General features: G+C 33.8%; 1 protein-coding gene and 1 long non-coding RNA gene across 2 annotated transcripts; both read left to right on the top strand.

Annotated features, from left to right (window-relative positions):
• Window positions 1-762: 762 nt before the first annotated feature.
• Window positions 763-1,580, top strand: LOC145797117 (uncharacterized). The gene is made up of 2 exons (XR_014338206.1): window positions 763-1,246; window positions 1,390-1,580. It is a non-coding gene; the product is annotated as an uncharacterized LOC145797117 (long non-coding RNA).
• A 4,547-nt stretch (window positions 1,581-6,127) lies between these two features.
• Window positions 6,128-10,687, top strand: LOC114284124 (choline-phosphate cytidylyltransferase 2). The gene is made up of 8 exons (XM_028227012.2): window positions 6,128-6,553; window positions 7,048-7,161; window positions 7,990-8,085; window positions 8,384-8,426; window positions 8,580-8,735; window positions 8,859-8,927; window positions 9,831-9,941; window positions 10,083-10,687. Exons 1-8 carry the CDS (start codon window positions 6,408-6,410, stop codon window positions 10,287-10,289), a joined length of 942 nt encoding a protein of 313 aa, XP_028082813.2. The 5' UTR covers window positions 6,128-6,407; the 3' UTR covers window positions 10,290-10,687.
• The last annotated feature ends 8,206 nt before the right edge of the window (window positions 10,688-18,893 follow it).

Raw genomic sequence — 18,893 nt, 5'->3', positions numbered from 1 at the left:
TGGATGCACAAACATTCATTTTATTGAAAGACACTTTATTCCATAATGGTTTTATCGATACTAAACATATGTGTATCAGTGTGGAGGAATCACTTGGAATTTTTTTATACACTTTTGCACAAAATGATCGCCATCGAATAATAGCAGATAGATTTCAACACTCCACGGGAAACAATTTGTCGGCACATAAAAATTGTTATGCGGGCATTGTGCAAGCTTTCATCATCGGTTATCAAACACGTAACCTAGAGGACATACCGGGAAAAAATTTAAATAACAGGAGGTTTTTTCCCTGGTTCAAGGTACGGACAGTATGACTGTCCTGTAAGTTTGTTCATATCAATAAGTGTTAATAAATATTATTATTTTTTTATTATGAAAGTAATATCGAAATTTGTTTCGCTTTTAATATCAAACAAATATCTGTCAATTAGGATTGTATCGGTGCTATCGATGGCACATTGGTGGATGTATGGGTCCTTGCTTCAAGACAAAATACATTTCGCGGTCGGAAAGCAACGGTATCTCAAAATGTACTCCCAGCTTGCGACTTCGATATGTTGTTCACATTTATTAATTCTGGATGAGAATGTAGCGCTTACAACAACGCTATTCTGCTTGACTCTATTACATGAGCTGATCTACAGTTCCCACACCTACCCAATGGTGACTGTCCCTGAATAACATACAGTACACTTTTTTCCTTGTTTGTTGTTGTACATATCAATTGACAGAACTGTGTATTCATTATTTACATGTAAGCAAGTACTATTTAGTTGATGCTGGTTTCACGAACATGCTTGGATTTCTTGCCCCATTTCGGTCTCAACGGTATCACTTGTAAGAGTTTCGTGGCCATCGTTATGCAGGACCTAAGGAATTGTTTAACCATCGACATTCGTCATTACGCAATGTCATAGAAAGAAAATTTGGTATTTTGAAGAAGCGCTTCCCAATATTGCGGTCCATGCTAAATTACAAGTCTACACGACAAGGGCCTATCGTGATTGCATGTTGTGTAGTGCACAATTGGATCCGTTTGCATGTAGCTATGGATCCATTCTTTATGGAAGTTGATAATGAAATGGCCGCGGAAGCAGAAGTAGACGGGCTTGTTGGAGACCAAGCTGACTACGTTGACATGTCACAACATGGGTTAACATCCCAATCGAACGTTAGGGATGCAATTGCTACTGCTATGTGGCAAAATCATGTTCACCATGCATAGAAAAGAGATGTGAACAAGGTAAGTGAATATCGTACTGACTACTGGTTGTGAATGCGTAATTATTTGATAAATTATTTCAGTCATTATGACACCGTTACTACATAACTTCGCCCTTCCTTGTTTGTTTCTGTGATTTACTGACTTTTTTTATCTTCTTGTAGGATAACTAATACTGAGGATAACGATTGGGCTAAATGGCAATGAAACGAAATAAAACACAAACATCATCGCATGGGCAATGAAGATAATGGTTTTCGCATATCAGTGTGTACTTAAATATGTTGTTCATGCAATGTGTAATATGCAATTTTATGTATAGTCTAGCAAAGACAATTTAATATGTTGTTATTAATATGCAATGTGTTTCTTAGTAACTTTCATAAATAAATATGTTGTCATTAAATTAAATGTGGTGGTGGCAGATGGGTGGTGGGTTGATGGTGGGTGGGTGGGTGGTAGTGGTGGATGGTGGTGATAGGTGGGTGGTGGGTAGCAGATGGATGGTGGGTGGTGGCGGCAGATGGGTGGTGGTGGGTGGTAGATAGGTGGTGGGTGGCAAATGGGTGGTGGGTGGTGGTGGCAGATGGGTGGTGGTGGCTGGTAGGTGGTGTTGGCAGATGGGTGGTGGGTGGTGATGGGTGGTGGTGGTGATAAGTTCACCATTTAAAAGTGTAACAAATAAATAATAATAATAATAATAATAAGAATAATAATAATAATAACAATAATAATAATAATAATAATAATAATAAAATAAAATAAAAAAGTAAATTATATTTTATTGTTTTATATCACCCGATTTTGTAGCAAAATATTATTTTATATGAAGAATATGTAAAAATTCGTTGGGTATATCTTAAAGTAAGGGTGTATAATTTGTGTAAACGCTGGGGTATTCTTTTTAATTTTCTGTACAGAAGTTTATATTAACTTCTTTTTTTTTCCTTTTCATTAAAAAAAAGAATGTTTATTATTAAATATTATTAAATTGTAACTTGTTTTATTTAATTTCAGAACATTAATTTAATTTTATATTATAATTGATGCAGAAAAATTATTTAATAATTGTGTAATTTTTATTCATTTTATTCAAATGAAGAATTTCGTAGACATTTATGAATTACTATTTATTAATTTTTGTACAAATAATTTTTTCAATGCATAATCTTTTTGCACAAATTGTTATAACATTATAACTATGTAATTAAATGATTCCAAAAAAAACCCGTCGTTGTTATTCATTACGTGAATAGAAAAGTTTATAACAAAATAACAAAAGTAAAACAATCACAACAAAACTCATCAAATAAATAACCAAAACAAAAAAAGAGAAAAAAATATAACCACCATATCTGTGAACCATTTTACTTGATTTTTAAACAAGTTAAGCATCCTTGTCAGGTGGTGTTGGAGGTGGAGGGAATGCTGATGGTACAGCTGAGTGACTCGATGGTCAATCAGATCAATGCGGTTCCTTGTCAGTTCAGCGCGTCTCTCTGAGTCTACACGAAACTCACCAAATTGATGAATTAGTGAGTTCTAAGCGGTGGCAATTTCATCGAACCGAGTACCAAATTCATCGAACCGAGTACCCAATGTATTGAGCTGATTAGCCATTTGTTGTTCCCATTGTAGGCGTTGATTGTACCGTTCTTGTTCCAAGGCTAAATAATCAGTCCAGTAATGAGGTTGTTCATTTGGTGGCATGGCATTGTCATTGGGTTCTTCTTCATCAGGTATTGGTTGATTTTCAAGATTAATAGAGCCCATCAAGGTGTCAGCAACACCAGCTCGGGTCAGTGTACACTCAGAAATTGGTGAAGTGATTTTGATCCATCCTTCACCTTCAAGGTTCACATCATGGGCTTTGAAAATTATGGTTAACAAAGCTCCAAAAGGTAGTGACCGGCCACTCAGAGTATCCAATTTTGCAAGCATCATTTCCTTTAGTAATATAAAGCATAAATCTAATTTTTGTCCAATTTCAAAACAATATAACAAGTAAACTTGAAACATGAAACACTATTATAATGTCCTTTTTTGGGAGTGATATTTTCAACTATCCATCGATGGAGAATACGAAGGTGAGGTTTTAAATGGCTGACTTGTAAATTAGTGCCGCTAAATCGGTTGTCACAAATTGTGGTATAAATCTGAGTGACATTATCAACAATTTTTTCTAATGCGGCCTCATTTTGAAAATAACATTGTAAATCTCCTGTTTCGACTCTGATAATTTGTGCAAAATGACGGAGAGAGAGTGTGATTCTTTTCTCCTTAACATAAGAGGTAAGACTGAACGGTTCATTTTGTTGGTCACCCAGTGTCAAGTGAACATAAAATAATCGTAGAAGACGGGGATATATCTTATTTGGTAAATTAATTAATGGTAACCATCCCATTCTATCTAATTTGCCAAGTAAGAGTGAATCATATGTAGAAGGTAGTTTTACGTTTCTCCCCGTAATAATTGGTCGAGTAATGAAATGTTCATAGGCTTGTTCATAATGATATGTTGCAAAATCATTAGTTGGATAGCCAATATGTTGTTGCTGTGGTGGTGGTACAGGGTTTGAGGATTCACCAAGTTCGGGCCTGGTTCGTTTTGTTCTTGGCATGATTGTTCTTGGCATGATGACTGCAAAAGTGAAAGAAAATTGTATATCAAAACATATGAGAAGTAAAAAATATGTATGAAAAATATATCAACCATCAGTACATTTTTGTGCATACAAACTTATTTTTATGTAAAAAATAAATATAAAAAAATTTGGTGAAAAAATTTAATTAGGCAGATGCCATAGAAACAAATTTTTACAAAAAAAAAAAAAAAAAAAAAACCACAGGGAATGATATTTCTCATTTATATTGGGTTTGTTTCATTCAGTTTATTATAACTTAGAAACTGATAATTAGAAAAATAAATGATAGTGACAAAATTAGAACAGAAATCAAAAAATATAACAGATGAAAATGGAACAGATATGAAACAAAGCGAACAGATACGGAGGTGGAATGGTGACTGGGCCGGGATGACCGGCCGGATGTCCCGTGGGATGACCGACCGGTTGTCCTCCTCTTCCCTCTCTCACTCCCTCTGAAGCTAATGTCTGAAGCTAACATGAAGATGAATTGGCATCAAAACTAACCTGTAAATTATGGAAGTGGAGAATGAGGACCTAATGAGATGGTGGATATGCTTCTATTTCTCTAATTTTTGTTTCCTGATGTAACTAGAGAAGGTGTTTCTGAGATGGTGAAGTTGGTGTGGTAAACGGAATGAGATTCAGATTTAATAGAAAGGGAGAGGTTCAAAAGGTTCAGTTTGGAATTTTTTTTATTTACTTTTTATTCGTTAAATATTATTACTTTTTATATATATATATCACATCCGTGTACTGAGTACACAGCTGCAGCTTTTCCTTTTTCTTTACCTCAGTATTGAACACACAGCTATGAAACAATAGGGGTTAGGTAATAAGTAAGTGAAACTACTATCTTACCTTTTATATTTTGTTCTATATAATCACTTTCCATTTAAGTCAAGAGGGGCATAATAATCATTTTGTATGTCAATCCCACAATTGTATGAGCTCAACGGGTACAATAATGCATTATATTTCTGTTGTCACATATGGACGAAATTCATAACATGTAATAAATGGAAAAAAAAATGATAATGTTTTGTAAGATTTACATTATGATTTGTATTTTAAAATAAATTTAGTGTATTTATTCCTTCTTTATTAATATGTATTTTCAAAAGTTGTTGACTTTAACAAAATGTTAGAAAAAAATTAAAAACGTATTTTACAAATGAATTGATAGAAAAATTAATTGGCAGAAAATAATTGACATAGGTTTATTTTAAAATGAAAAAATTATTTCGAAAAAACAATTATTCAAAAAAATTACAAAATAGAAAATTAATTGACAAAAAAAATCAATTTTTAATTTCAGTATTTTAAAAATAGTTTGGTTATTATTGTTGATAAAAAATATGGATATCGATATATGAGTTGTGTGTTTGATGATAAATTATTGGTTGAGTTAAGTTTTGAAAACTATTTTCAAAACACATTACCAAACAAATTTTCACCTTTCACATGTCACATCAAACTTTCAAAACTTAATTCAAAATACATATTCAAAACACAATTCAACACTCTATTTAAAAATCATAACCAAACAAATTTTCTACACTCAAATCATAATTCTACAACTCAGAAATTCAAAATACAACTCATACTCTCAAATCACATTTACAAAGCACAACCAAACGCAAGCTAAGTATTTTAGTTAGGCTCATTTTGAAACCTAGGTTAAAAGTCTAAAGTTAACCTTTAATTTATTTTGGGTCATGTCGCCTTTAATATAAAATAATAATAAAAAAAGTTAAAAAAAGCAAAAAAAAAAATTAATTTTAACCATCTATTCAAAACGTTTTTTAGTTATTTAGTGTTTTTGTGTGATTATTTTAGTCTGTCTAAAATAGTTGTGTTTGAGAAGATAGTTAGAGATTATTTAGGAAGTGCTAAATACTTTTTGAGTATTTATGAAAAATGTGAAATGTGGGTTGAGATTGACGTGATCTAATAGAGAAGTGATTTGAACCAAATAAGATGATTGTGACCTAAATAAAATAATAAGTTAAAATAGCGTGTGCTACATGTCAAACAACCGCTGTTTTTTTTATAATTAATTTGATGGTCGTGAAGAAAAAAGTCAAATAATTATATATTAGATGTAACATTTTATCTTATTACTTATTTTAGTCTACTTTGTTTTTATTGATTATTTAGCCAATCAAAACTAAAAAAACAATTTGCCAAATATATGTGTGTAATTAATTTTTTAAATTATTTTTGTTTTAAAATACTTGGCACATATTACTAAAATAAATAAAAAGTTGCATTGCATCAAACTGGTATGATGTAAAAAAATTCCAAAAAAAGAAAAAGAGGAGGAGGAGGAGGAGGAGGAGGAGGAGAGGTTAAAAACAGTGAAAGCGGAAGCATTAGATATTTAGCAGGTCCACCGTTTTTTTTTGATATTTCATAGACACGAGAGGAAGGGATGATTTTGATGATGATGATGATGATGATGATGAGAGCGAAATAGATAGAGATAAAAAAGAAAAAGAACAAGAACAAGAACAAGCGTTGTTGTTGTTGTTGTAATGGAGGACATGGAGATGGAGGATGAGAAGAAGCAGCAGCAGCAGCAGCAATCGCTGGCGAACAGTCTCGTCAGAGTTTACGCCGATGGCATCTACGATCTCTTCCACTTCGGCCACGCTCGCTCCCTTGAGCAAGCTAAGAAATCGTCTCTCTCTCTCTCTCTTCGAATTTCTATTTTTTTTTCTTCTTACAATCATAATAATGCTTCTCTGTTGATTTCTCATCTTCTGTCATCCCTTTAGACTAGTAAATTTATGGTTTTCCTTCATTTTTCTTTTTTTTGCTTTTTCCTTTCCATTTTCCAGAAAATTCTGTGATATTCTCAACTTCTACGTACCTTTTTTTTTTCTGACCTTTTTAACGATTCATATTCAGGTTATTCATTTGATTTGTGTATGTAGGCACTAGGCGTGTCTTTCTATTGATTAACTTGGGTGAATTGTTTCTAATTTTTCCATTCCTAGGTTTTGTGAGTTGGGATTAATTTTATTTTATTTTTATTATTATTATTATTATTTTTTATATTTAGCATATAAGTAATTGCCTGCATTTTTTGGACCATTTTTGTCTGTATGTTTTTCCTTTGTTATGCTCTGAATTCATGTGGATTTTAATTTTGGAAATTATAAATATATATAGGTTCCCAAACGCCTATTTGCTGGTCGGATGCTGCAACGATGAAACTACGCACAAGTATAAGGGTAAAACTGTTATGACTGAATCTGAGCGCTATGAATCCCTTCGCCATTGCAAGTATGTTTTTCTTGGTGTTTCCTCATTTTCATTGTATTTTTCATTTGTAATAATAGGGAAATGAATTTAGCTGACCTTAGGTTGTATTGTATGTATCCTAGGAAGAACAAACACTCCAAAATGGGTGTCGTGTAGGTGTCCGATATGTGTATGACACGGCACAATGACACCTGTCCACGTGTTAGACACGCCATGTGGCATGTCGTTTTTTTGAATTATTGCGTTTTTTGCAAGGCATGTGGGGGAGTTCATGGATATGTGTATCTTGTGTTAGGACACGCCTCAAGGTCTTGTGGGTTTTTGTTATAATTTAAGAAGGTTAATTTGGGGTCAAAATAAAACACATGGAAGCAAAGATGCGTAATGTGGGAAAACTAATAATTAATTCACCCTCACAAAGTACATCTATGCCTTCCATATTTATATGCCCTAAATTTATATTCATATACATAAAAACTAAAAAAATTATAAAAAATACATTTTTTTTTTGGTTTTGTTTTATTTGTTCTGATTTTTTGAAAATTGTTGTGTCTCATGTCTGTGTTTATGCTTCTTAGCATGTATCTTATAATTTAAGATATTTTTATTCATCCAGCGTGTGACGTGCTCTTGCATGGTCACACTAGTTTTATTCTTTATGGGTACTTGGTTAGAATTACATATATTTAGGTGAATTTTGTGTTGTACTTGGATCAGTGTTCTTGTTAACTTGCTGGTCGAGGTTGTTTGTTGAAGGAAATTCTCCTTTATGTAGTATTTATCTTTTGCCCTGATGTTATTGAAATCTTGGCAGGTTTGGAATGGTAAACATGGGTTTTCTTCTTGCAGGTGGGTTGATGAAGTTATTCCTGACGCACCATGGGTGATCAATCAGGAATTTCTTGACAAGCATAACATTGACTATGTGGCCCATGATTCTCTTCCGTAAGGCAACCAAAAACTATACTTTTGCACCTGAGACTGGATTGTATGGTTGTTTTATTAGTACTAAAGAAATAGTGAAACCCACCCTCATGCCTCTGCTCCTCTTTCTTAAGTTCATCCATTTGCAGATGAAAATGGTGAAATTGTTCATTGATGTGAATAGACTTGTATTTTATTTTTAATTATCATAGACATTTATGTTGTATTCTTTCCTTGCCATGAAATTTATCTTGTTATATTGTTAAAAACAATTCAAACACTAAGGTTCCTCTAATCTTTTATTTTGTAACGAGTACAGTTATGCTGATGCTAGTGGTGCTGGAAAAGATGTCTATGAATTTGTAAGCCTGGCAGTTTTGCATAGTTTTTGTCTCGTAGATTTTTTTTTATTGCCTTTGATTTCTTTATTTAATCTTTTGTTCTCTCACATTAAACTTTATAATCTTCTTTTGTTGAATTGATAATGTCATGCATTAATAAGCCTCTTATTGTAGGTTAAAGCAGTAGGAAAGTTCAAAGAAACCAAACGCACTGATGGAATTTCTACATCAGACATCATTATGAAGATTGTCAAAGATTATAACCAGTATGTGATGCGTAACTTGGACCGTGGATATACTAGAAAAGAACTTGGCGTTAGCTATGTGAAGGTATGGTCTTTTTCTATATATATATTTTTAATCAAATAAGCCGTTTTTGTGGGCTTCATTATTGAATTTACTTCTATGATATTTTCTTTAATGAGGAAATTGAGCTTTTGTTTGTGTAAACAGGAAAAGCGATTGAGGGTGAACATGAGACTGAAGAAGTTACAGGAGAAAGTTAAGGAACAACAAGAAAAGGTAGAAGAAAAGGCATGTTTGCATTTTTATTCCAAAACACATAAAATGATTTAAGTTCTTCACAATAGTTACTATACCGATTGCCCTACTGATTGTAGACATGTGGTGCGTATCGAAGAGTTAGGTGTATCTAAGGCCTGCCTTGTGGCCTAGGTACATGAATGGCTCGAATAACACTTAAAATATTAAAAAGTAGAATAATGTCCCACAATGATCAGTAAGTCTCCCACGGAAATGAGTTGGACGATAATGACTATTGCTTGTTATAGAATGGCCTAAACTCCTGAGCTTCGCGGTGTGTCAAGTTGGCAAGGCTTTACATGAAGATGAGGTCTTAGGACTTGGTTCGTATGCTCGTGAATCCTTTGGCCCTGCTCAGTTAGGACCTGCCCTCGGGTTTCTAATACATACCATTCTTTATTAACGGTTGTCTGTCTTGATGGTCAACCTGCATTGTGTACACTATGAGTGATTGACACAAATCTATATTGGATTCACCCACCTCTATCAAATGTCTTATTATCTTGCTAGACAAACATTAAAATGTTGTTAGTGGAGTTAATCTCAATCATGTGCATCTACTTTCAAAATAGTATCTTTTCCAAACAAAAGCCTACCTAAACTTGCTTCCTTTTGTCATTCTCATTTATTTATTTTTTTGGTACTGTCATTTCTCATTGACGTAGAAAGAGCAAATGCGTTCTGAGGAAAGATGTGAAAGATACTGTCAAATTGCATTTCTTTTTCAGTATATGCATGGTGGTCTAGCACTTGGACATATGATCAATGAAAAAAAAAAAACTTCAATAATCAGGAATAAATAACGGAACACAATCTTTGTTTAATAGCCATTAATTTACTGTTTAATGCTACTTAGTAGTCCACAAATTCCTCATATTGCAGATTCAAACTGTTGCCAAAACTGCTGGCATGCATCGCAATGAATGGGTGGAAAATGCTGACCGCTGGGTTGCTGGATTTCTTGAGATGTTTGAAGAAGGTTGCCATAAAATGGTATGCAACTCCATGAATTTTTTAGATGTATAAAAAATTTGTTAATATGTATGAATTAAGACGCTAGAATTTCATTATAGGCCTACATATTTGTCATTTTTTTCTCTCCCAAAAATTCTTAGTTCACGTTGTGTATATCAGGGAACAACCATCAGGGACAGAATTCAAGAGCGGTTAATGGGTCAGCAAATATGCTCCACACATCTGCTGCAAAATGAGGCTGATGATGATGACAAAGAAGAATACTATGATGATGATGATGATGAGAGTGAGGAATATTATGATGAAGAAGAGTACTATGAGGAAGAGAAGAGGCAGGAAGAGAAGAGACAAGAAGAGAAGAGGTAAAAACGTTTTTTTTCCTGTTCTCATTGTTGGCATATAGCAGTGGATTGTGCCAGGTTTTGATACTTGTTCTTGTGGTTTATTTACCGAAAGTAGTACTGAAAAGGTGGTTTGGCAGTTGGTTTTGACCACAGTGATAGCTGGAGAGGGATATGTTGAACCTAGCAAATCCATTTTAGCTATTTGTTTTCTGGTGTGGTTGGATTGTAACAAAGAATAGGTGAAATTATTGTGCTTGCAAGCAACAAAAACTGAGGAAGTAGTAGGATGAAATTTTACATGAGGATGCAAAGAAATTTATCCCAACCGTTATGTTATACACAAAAACGAAACACAGAAATGAACATGGATGTACATGACTGAAGTTCTTACAGAATTTATTGGTTGACTCACTTTTGAAAGTTTTGTCCATCCATATATATTTTTTGTTTGGTTATGTGATTGATTTGATTTATGTGTTTCTGTCAAAATTTAGTGGCATGTTATTTTTCATATTTTTAAACTCCAATTTTTGGCAAGGAATACCATAAACTTTCACATCTTTTGACAGCATATGACCAATGGAATCTTTATGGTGCTATACGTTTGTTCTTGGATTTAAATAGGCAAAAATGAGATTGAAAGAAAAGAGGAAATCACCTTCTCTTTCTTTCTTTGCTTCAGAAACACAAGGGGAAAAGGAAACACCATTTTAAACAAAGATGTTCCAATGCTCTCAGCATGAACAAAATTGAAAGATAGGTGTTCCACCATTTTTAAACTCAAGCAGAACTATATCTGCATACAAATGCACATAGTTACATTACAGATGTATGTGTACAAAGCTTGGTTAGGTTTTTCAAAAAATACTTTTCAGAAAATTTTATTGTCTTGTTTTTCATGTTTTTTTGTTTTTACTAAATTTTTTTAATATTTTAAGCAAATTTTTTTTTTTGGTAGACATAGCTAACATAAATATACCTAAAAAGTAAAAAAATTGTTAAAAAAACCTTTTAAAAATTCACTAAATACCAAAAATACAAAAAAAAAAAAAAGAAAAAAGAGAAGAGAATTCAATATATTTTTATGTATTTTTTAATTTTTAAAAATATTTTTTCATAAATTTTTTACTTTTTAGATACATCAAAGTAAGGTGCATCTAAAAAAGTAAAAAAAATGTTTAAAATTTTAAAAATATTCATTAAAAACAAAAAAATACGAAAATTAAAAAATTTAATTTCTAAAAAATTTAATTCAAAAAATTTAAATCAAACACACTGACTACTATCACTTGACGACCATGGACACAATACTCTACTCCATGCTTTACGACAGATGACAGATCGAACTTGATAAAGGCTTGAAAGAGCCAAATCAATAATAAGAGTTGGTGGCAATTGTGGGAGGTAAAGTTAAGCTCACGATAACATCTTGGTCGACCATTCTGCCAAGTGAGAATGAGGTAATCTGCAACATAAACTAATCAACAATCTTGAAGGTGAATGGCAATATGAAAGTTTAGTAACCTAAAGATTATCGGCAAAGGTAGAGGAACGCGGAGCATAATGCATGGAGATCAAGCTAATTGCAACTACTATGCTGACATGGCAAATTCTTATTGCAAAATGGCTTAACAAACTCAGAAAAGTGTCTGATGCCCATGCTAATGGTTGCCTCATTAAACTAGTGTATTAGTGAAAGTTGTTACATAACTTGATATATATTATTGGATCCATTTCTTAATAGTTTAGGTAGCGTTTAGTATCGTTTACGTTTTTGGTGTATGTTTACAAAAAATTTATAAACTGATTTTTGTTTATTTTTAAAAAAATATAAACTACAAACGCGTTTGGTTTGAACAAAATGTTTGAAATTTTTTTAAAACATAAACTAAAAAATATGTTTGTTCAGTCTTAAAATATTTATATTTATTTTTTATTATTTATGACAATGGGATCATGCATATTATAATTGAAAAAAAATTTAATTAGAAAAAAAATTGAAAAAACAAATTAATTAAAAAAATGGGGTGAAAAAAAATTATTTGAAAAAGAAATTAATTGAAAAAAAAATTATTAATCAAATTTTTAAATTTTTGTTTAAAAACCAACGTAAACTCATTTTTTGAGTTTATATTTTTTCCTCAAATTTATAAACTAAGACAACAATTTATAAACCAAAAAAATTATCAAACAAATTTTTATGACAGTTTTTAAATTTTTTATAAATATAAATTAAAAATTGAAAACGGAATGATTATCAAACAGTTCCTTAGTATTTTGAGAAAATTGATGATTTAACGTGGTATTAAAACTCTAGTTAAGAGAGATTTTGGATTTATTTCTCTGTTGTTATTTGATATTTTGTTCCTGCTTGATTTCTCTCTCTGTTTAATAGTTTGATTTTAATTCTCTATTTATCTCTCTACTTATATGGTTAGACCCACTTCTTAACATAGGCTTTCCAAAAAAAATTGGTGGTTTAACATCTCTAGTGATGACTTCCAATGTCGTATCCTGATTGGATGATCAAAAAAAGTGCAACTGAACATGGTCTATAGTTTAGGCAAACCAAACTATCTATAAATAAATAGGGAGGGGGTCCACACTAGCAACGTATGTGAAATCTATCTCTATCTATAATATTTATCTTCTTATTCCATCAAGACGGCCATGGTTGGGATCATCACTTTTTAGTTTAAAAATATTAAAAAATTATTAAAAATATTAAAAAATTAAAAAATTATATAAAAAAATCAAAAATTCTCTTTTCTTTCTATTTTTATATATCTTTTTATAAAAATTTAAAAAATTATCTTAAATATACTATTTTTTCATCTTATATTTTAATCAAAAAATAAAAAAATTATTAAAATAACATATTTCCAAACGAGATTGTCCACTCCCGGCTAACCTCCTAGGTAAATTTGTTTGTTGACATAGAGATTGGCTATGTAACTTTAAAAATTACATTATGTCTCTTTAAGCTTTTAATCATATAAGAAACCATTTGTTTTATTAAAAAATTATTAAGTCAATTAATAGTTTTAAATAATATTATAAATATATTTTAATTAACAATTCAAATAATTTTATTATTGAGTTTACTTTTTTTTAAGTTGTCATTTCAACTTGAGAGAGTATCGGTAATTTGAATAGTTCATATTTTAAGTTTTGTTAAGTATAACATCCATGCAAAAAATAAGACGATTAGATATCAACAACTATATATTTGAATTGTATCGGTTTCAAAAAATAAATGACAAATATAATTTAAAAAATAACTATCTATTTTTTGTAATACAAATTTAATTCAAATATATAGCTATCAATATTCAATTATCTTAATTTTTTTACATGAATATTTTAACGAGTTCTAAAAAATGAAGGACTTTTCTTAAGTGTGCAACTTACACCTTACATTTACGCCTTTCTGTTTGCTGTCCTGTTTTATGTTTATACCTTCCATTTACACCTTTTGTGTTGGTTGCATATGGTGTGTAACAGTACCCAAAAATGAATAGTTCGGATCACCGAAATCGGTCTCAAAATGGATTTATAAAACCTAAGCGCTCTACCAAGTTGAGATGACCAACATAAGAGAAGCCCAACCCTTTATTATTATATACGATAGTAGTTAGAAATTTTATTTTTTAATTAATTCTGTTAAATAAAAAATTATGATATGAAGATATTTATAATTTTCAAAACTACAAGAGCAATTATATTTTAAGCAAATTTTAAAGGATATATTTATAATTTACTCCATTATTGTCAAAGATGAAAGTACAAGATTTAATCGTACAATTTAATGCATAAATTATTAGACACTTGGTTCGAAAATCTAATTATAAATTTTCTTTGTCTATATATCTACATTCCAAAATATTTTGTCTATGAGAAAAACTAGGGATCATGAAAAAACTTTCATGAAAATGATCATGAAAGATTTATGACTCTTGGATTACCTTGATTAGTGTGTGATGCTTTATTTCAAGTGTAATCCAAAGGTCATAAATCTTTCATGATCATTTTCATGAAAGTTTTTTCATGATACCTAGCATTGCTCATCTATAAACCAAACCCTAAAGCATCTCCTCTCTTTCACCTGTTCTTCTCTCTCTCTCTCTCTCATCGTCGTTCTCTGCCGCTGATCTTCTTCTGCCAATCGCCGTGGCCAACACATTGAGGAACCAACCTCAACAATGGAGCATTCAAGCCAAGATTCCCACGCTCGAAGACATCTGTGGTGACGATTGAGGAAGCTGAAGTTGGCCCTTTGATCGGAGTTCGGTGGGCTCGAGTTCGAACCCTACATCACCGATTAAGTACTCCCTTGGTCTTCGTGTTTCAACGCACACTGGAGTTGAAGCTTTGGGCGTCCAAAGAATTATAAAGTGAGTGAAGAAAATGGGAATTTCAGGAAAATATTGACACTGAAGTTGAGATAGAAATGGAAAATTGTATTGATTGAAACAGAGTACACCTCTGGGAAATGTTAGATCCCAATCTTTCTCATTACAAAATTAATTCACTTCGTCTCTCCTTCTCTCCCTCTTTATACAATTTCACTCAACAACTCTAACAGCTTCCACTAATCCTGCTCAACAACTTCAACATCTTCTGCTAATCCCGCACCAGGTAACTTAGTTGTAATCTATCTGTTAGCTGGGTTTGTTGTCTGGCCCATCATCCAATCCAGCCCATTGCTCACCGCTCATGAGTTCAGCCCCTTGTCTTGGCCCATGGTAGCTGCACTTCAAGTTGATGGCCTATCATTCCCTCTCCTTTGAAAGAAGCCTTGTCTCAAAGGCTGGAAAGTTAGAAATTTGGCTTGGAGATCTTGGTATAGCTGCCAAGTTGCATTATCTGGGTAGGAATTAGACCATTGTACGAATAATTTAGTTGCTGGCCTACCTTCATACTTGATCAAATGCTTGTCCAAGACTGCAATGGGTTCAGGTTCAATGACACCATCAGTCCCTATGGGTGGAAATGTGGCTTGTGGTGTGGTGTGGGCACCCAACTTCTTCTTGAGCAAGGACATATGGAAAATTGGGTGCAACTTAGAGTGTGGGGGCAGGTCTAATTGGTAAGTTTCCCGACCCGCCTTTTTCAACATCTGAAATGGCCCATAAAACTTTGGGGACAATTTCATGTTAGACTGACATTGTAGTGTACTTTGCTTGTAGGGCTGCAATTTTAGAAATACCCAATCTCCCACCACAAATTGTCTTTCGGTTCAATGTTGTTTTGCCTGCTGCTTCATGTGATTTTGGGCTTGGACCAGGTGTTCCTTGAGGAGCTTTAGAGTTGCTTCCCTATCCCTACTCCACTGATCAACTGCAGCCACATTAGAGACCCCTGGAATATAGTAGATGTGGGAATGTGGTATTTGGCCATACATCACCTGGTATAGTGTTAACTTGGTGGCAGCGTGGTAGTTGGTATTGAACCACCACTCAGCCAAGGGCAGTCGTTGAGCCCATGCCTTGGGCCTATCTCCTGTCATGCAAGTTAGGTAAACCTCAAGATAGCTATTGACCACCTCTGTTTGGCCATCAGTTTGAGGGTGGTAAGAGGTGCCGAGGTTCAGTTTTGTTCCTTGTAACCGAAAAAGTTCTTGCCAAAAGTTGCTGGTGAAGATGGGATCCCAATCAGATACTATAGATTTAAGCATGCCATGCAGTTTGTAGATGGTATTCAAGAATGCTTGGGCTACTTCCACAGTTGTATAAGGATGGGATAGGGCAATGAAATAGGAGTATTTGGACAGTCTATCCACTAGCACAAGTATGACAGTCTTGCCATGGGAATTGGGGAGCCCTTCCACAAAGTCCATGGATATATCAGACCAAATGCCTGCTGGGATTGGCAATAGCTACAGTAGGCCTGGGGAAGCTACTGTCTTAGTTTTGTTCCTCTGACAAATATCACATTGAGCCACAAAAGCATATATGTCCCTTTTTATACCCTTCCAATAAAAAGATCTTCTTGTTCGGTGATAAGTTTTTTTGGTACCAGAATGTCCTCCCAAAGGGGTAGCATGTATCTCCTGCATAAGCAATTCCTTGAGCTGTGCATTTGACCCCACTACTAGTCTTCCTTTGTAGGTCAATAGCCCATGCGTCCAAGAATAACCGGGGTGTGTGGTTGGGTCATTGGTTAAGCCCTCAATGAGTGTTTCGAGGGTTGGGTTAGTATACCATTCTCGCTTGAGAGAATTGAGCCACTCAGGTTGGACAACTGAGAGAGTTGAAACGGTGCAAACTTGCTCCATGCCCTGTCTAGATAAAGCATCTGCAGCTTTGTTCTCGTGCCCAGCCTTGAAAACAATGTCATAGTCATAGCCAAAGCCACACAACTTTGTGAGCCACTTTTGTTGCATAGTAGTGGAGATCTTTTGGTCTAGTAGGTACTTAAGACTGAGATGGCCAGTCTTGATGGTAAAATGTCTTCCCAAAAGATAGTGTCCCCATTTGCGAATAACATATACGACTGCCAATAACTCCTTCTCATAGGTTGATAGCCCCAAATGTTTGGGTGCCAAAGCCTTGCTAATATAAGCTATGGGATGCCCATCTTGCATGAGTACTATCCCTATGCCTGTACCAGATGCATCACACTCCAAAATGAAGTCCTTATCATTGTTTGGTAGTGCTAACACAGGTGTGGAGGCCATAGCTGCTTTTAAGGTGGTGAAAGCATTTTCTGCTTGCTCATTCCATCCAAAGGAGTCCTTCTTCAATAGAGTGGTAAGTGGTGCACAAACTTTCCCATAATTTTTCACAAATCGTCTGTAATAACTGGTTAACTCCAGAAATCCCCTCAATACCTTGATAGATGTTGGTCTGGGCTAGTTCAACATAGCCCCAATCTTGACTGGGTCTGCTTCCACACCCTGTCCAGAAATGATATGCCCCAAATACTCCAAAGATTGTTGTCCAGAGGCACACTTACTGTTTGACATAGAGCTGGTTGGTCCTCAGTAATTGTAAAGTGGTTTGCAAGTGGTGAAGATATCATCAAAGAAAACCAGTACAAACCTCTTGAGATAGGGTTTAAAAACTTAGTTCATTAGGCTTTGAAAAGTGGAGGGTGCATTGGTTAACCCAAAAGGCATAACAAAAAATTCATAGTGGCCCTCATGAGTTCTAAAAGCAGTTTTGGAGATGTCTTCAGGATTCACTCTGATTTGATGATATCCAGCTCTTAAATCGAGCTTTGTGAACACTTTAGTAACATGCAATTCATCCAATAATTGATGAATTATAGGGATGGAGAATTTGTTCTTAATTGTAACAATCCCAACCCATGATTAACGTTAATCCATGATTTTATATGTCTAATAAGTTATTAAGATCAAATTCTGGATCAATTACATGTGTGTTGCATTACTTGTGTTTATATCTGTTTAACGTAGGAAAATCTGTTCATGTTTTGATTTGCGAGTTGAAGGCTTTATCGGCATCCGATTCAGAAATTGACTTGATTTATGTGTTATTTGGGATTTATAGAATTTTGTGGTAGGTTTAATTGAAATTCGATTCGAAACGATTAAATTAGAATAAAATAATTCCAAATGATTAGTCTTAGCAAGAATTAATGAAGCTTCACTAATTAGCCTATATAAGGCCACTACCAAGCCCAAACTTCCTTTTTCCTCATTCATTTTGAGCTCAACGTATGGAAGGAAAAAGAGAGAGAGATATTGAAGCCAACATTAAGGGAGGAAGAGAATTAAGAAGGAAATAGGGGAGATTGAAGAGAATTGAGGGAGTTTAGCTCCAACACTTGCTAACTCAAGGCTTAAGGTAGGAAATTCAACTCCTTAATTATGAATTTGAATTACTTGGTGTAAGAATTCAGGAAAATTAGAGGATTAAGCATGAGAATCAAGCTAAAATTTGAGAATTGTAACTCATACCATGCATGTATGCATAAATCCTTCTATTTTGAGTCTAATTATTAAGGATTTTCACATGCATGTACTAAGTCTAACATAGTCTTGTAATTTCATCATATTTTCCATCAAATTACATAGTTGATCATGTTTTGGAGGCTATGTGTTCACATGAATACATGCATGTCATATTTATAGCACGTTCTTACATTTCAAGTTGAATTTTTGCACAATTGACTTACTTTTGGGCCTTGATTTCATGAAATAAACTTCAAGCCATGATGTTTTACAAGTTCTTAGATATTTTCCAGAATTTTGGTCCAAGCAAATGAGTTTTGAGGTGTGGAATTCGAGTTTGGAGCTTGGGAGTGCAATATGAAAATTCCAAATTCTACACTTCCGCTTGAGCCTGAGATTCTGCGCTCAAGCGGCCACCTTTGCTTTTGCATCTTCGCTTGAGCTACCAGAAGCTAGCTCGAGCGTGAAATACATGCTCCTAGAAGTTACATGTTTTTGCAGACCGCTCGAGCGGCAAGAGTTGCGCTCGAGCGAGGGATTGAGTCTCATGCTCGAGCGACCATCGAGCGTGAAAACCACATAACCAGTATTTTTCAAAATTTACAGAACGCATGAGCGTGGGAAGTTGCGCTCGAGCATCCCTTCACGCATTGCATGTTCGCTCGAGCGGGACTCCTGTTTTCAGCAAGTTTTGTTAAATGTGTTCAA

The sequence above is a fragment of the Camellia sinensis genome, chromosome 8, assembly GCF_055761805.1.
Source record: "Camellia sinensis isolate YWXY chromosome 8, ASM5576180v1, whole genome shotgun sequence".
Classification (NCBI taxonomy): domain Eukaryota; kingdom Viridiplantae; phylum Streptophyta; class Magnoliopsida; order Ericales; family Theaceae; genus Camellia; species Camellia sinensis.
This window is presented reverse-complemented; position numbering and strand designations above follow the sequence as displayed.

Excerpts from the sequence above, each read along its gene's own strand:
- LOC114284124 (XM_028227012.2), top strand. The coding sequence starts at position 6,408 with ATGGAGGACATGGAGATGGAGGATGAGAAGAAGCAGCAGCAGCAGCAG. Across the intron at positions 8,427-8,579 it reads GAAAAGATGTCTATGAATTT|GTTAAAGCAGTAGGAAAGTT; the intron begins GTAAGCCTGGCA and ends CTCTTATTGTAG. Across the intron at positions 8,736-8,858 it reads TTGGCGTTAGCTATGTGAAG|GAAAAGCGATTGAGGGTGAA; the intron begins GTATGGTCTTTT and ends TTGTGTAAACAG.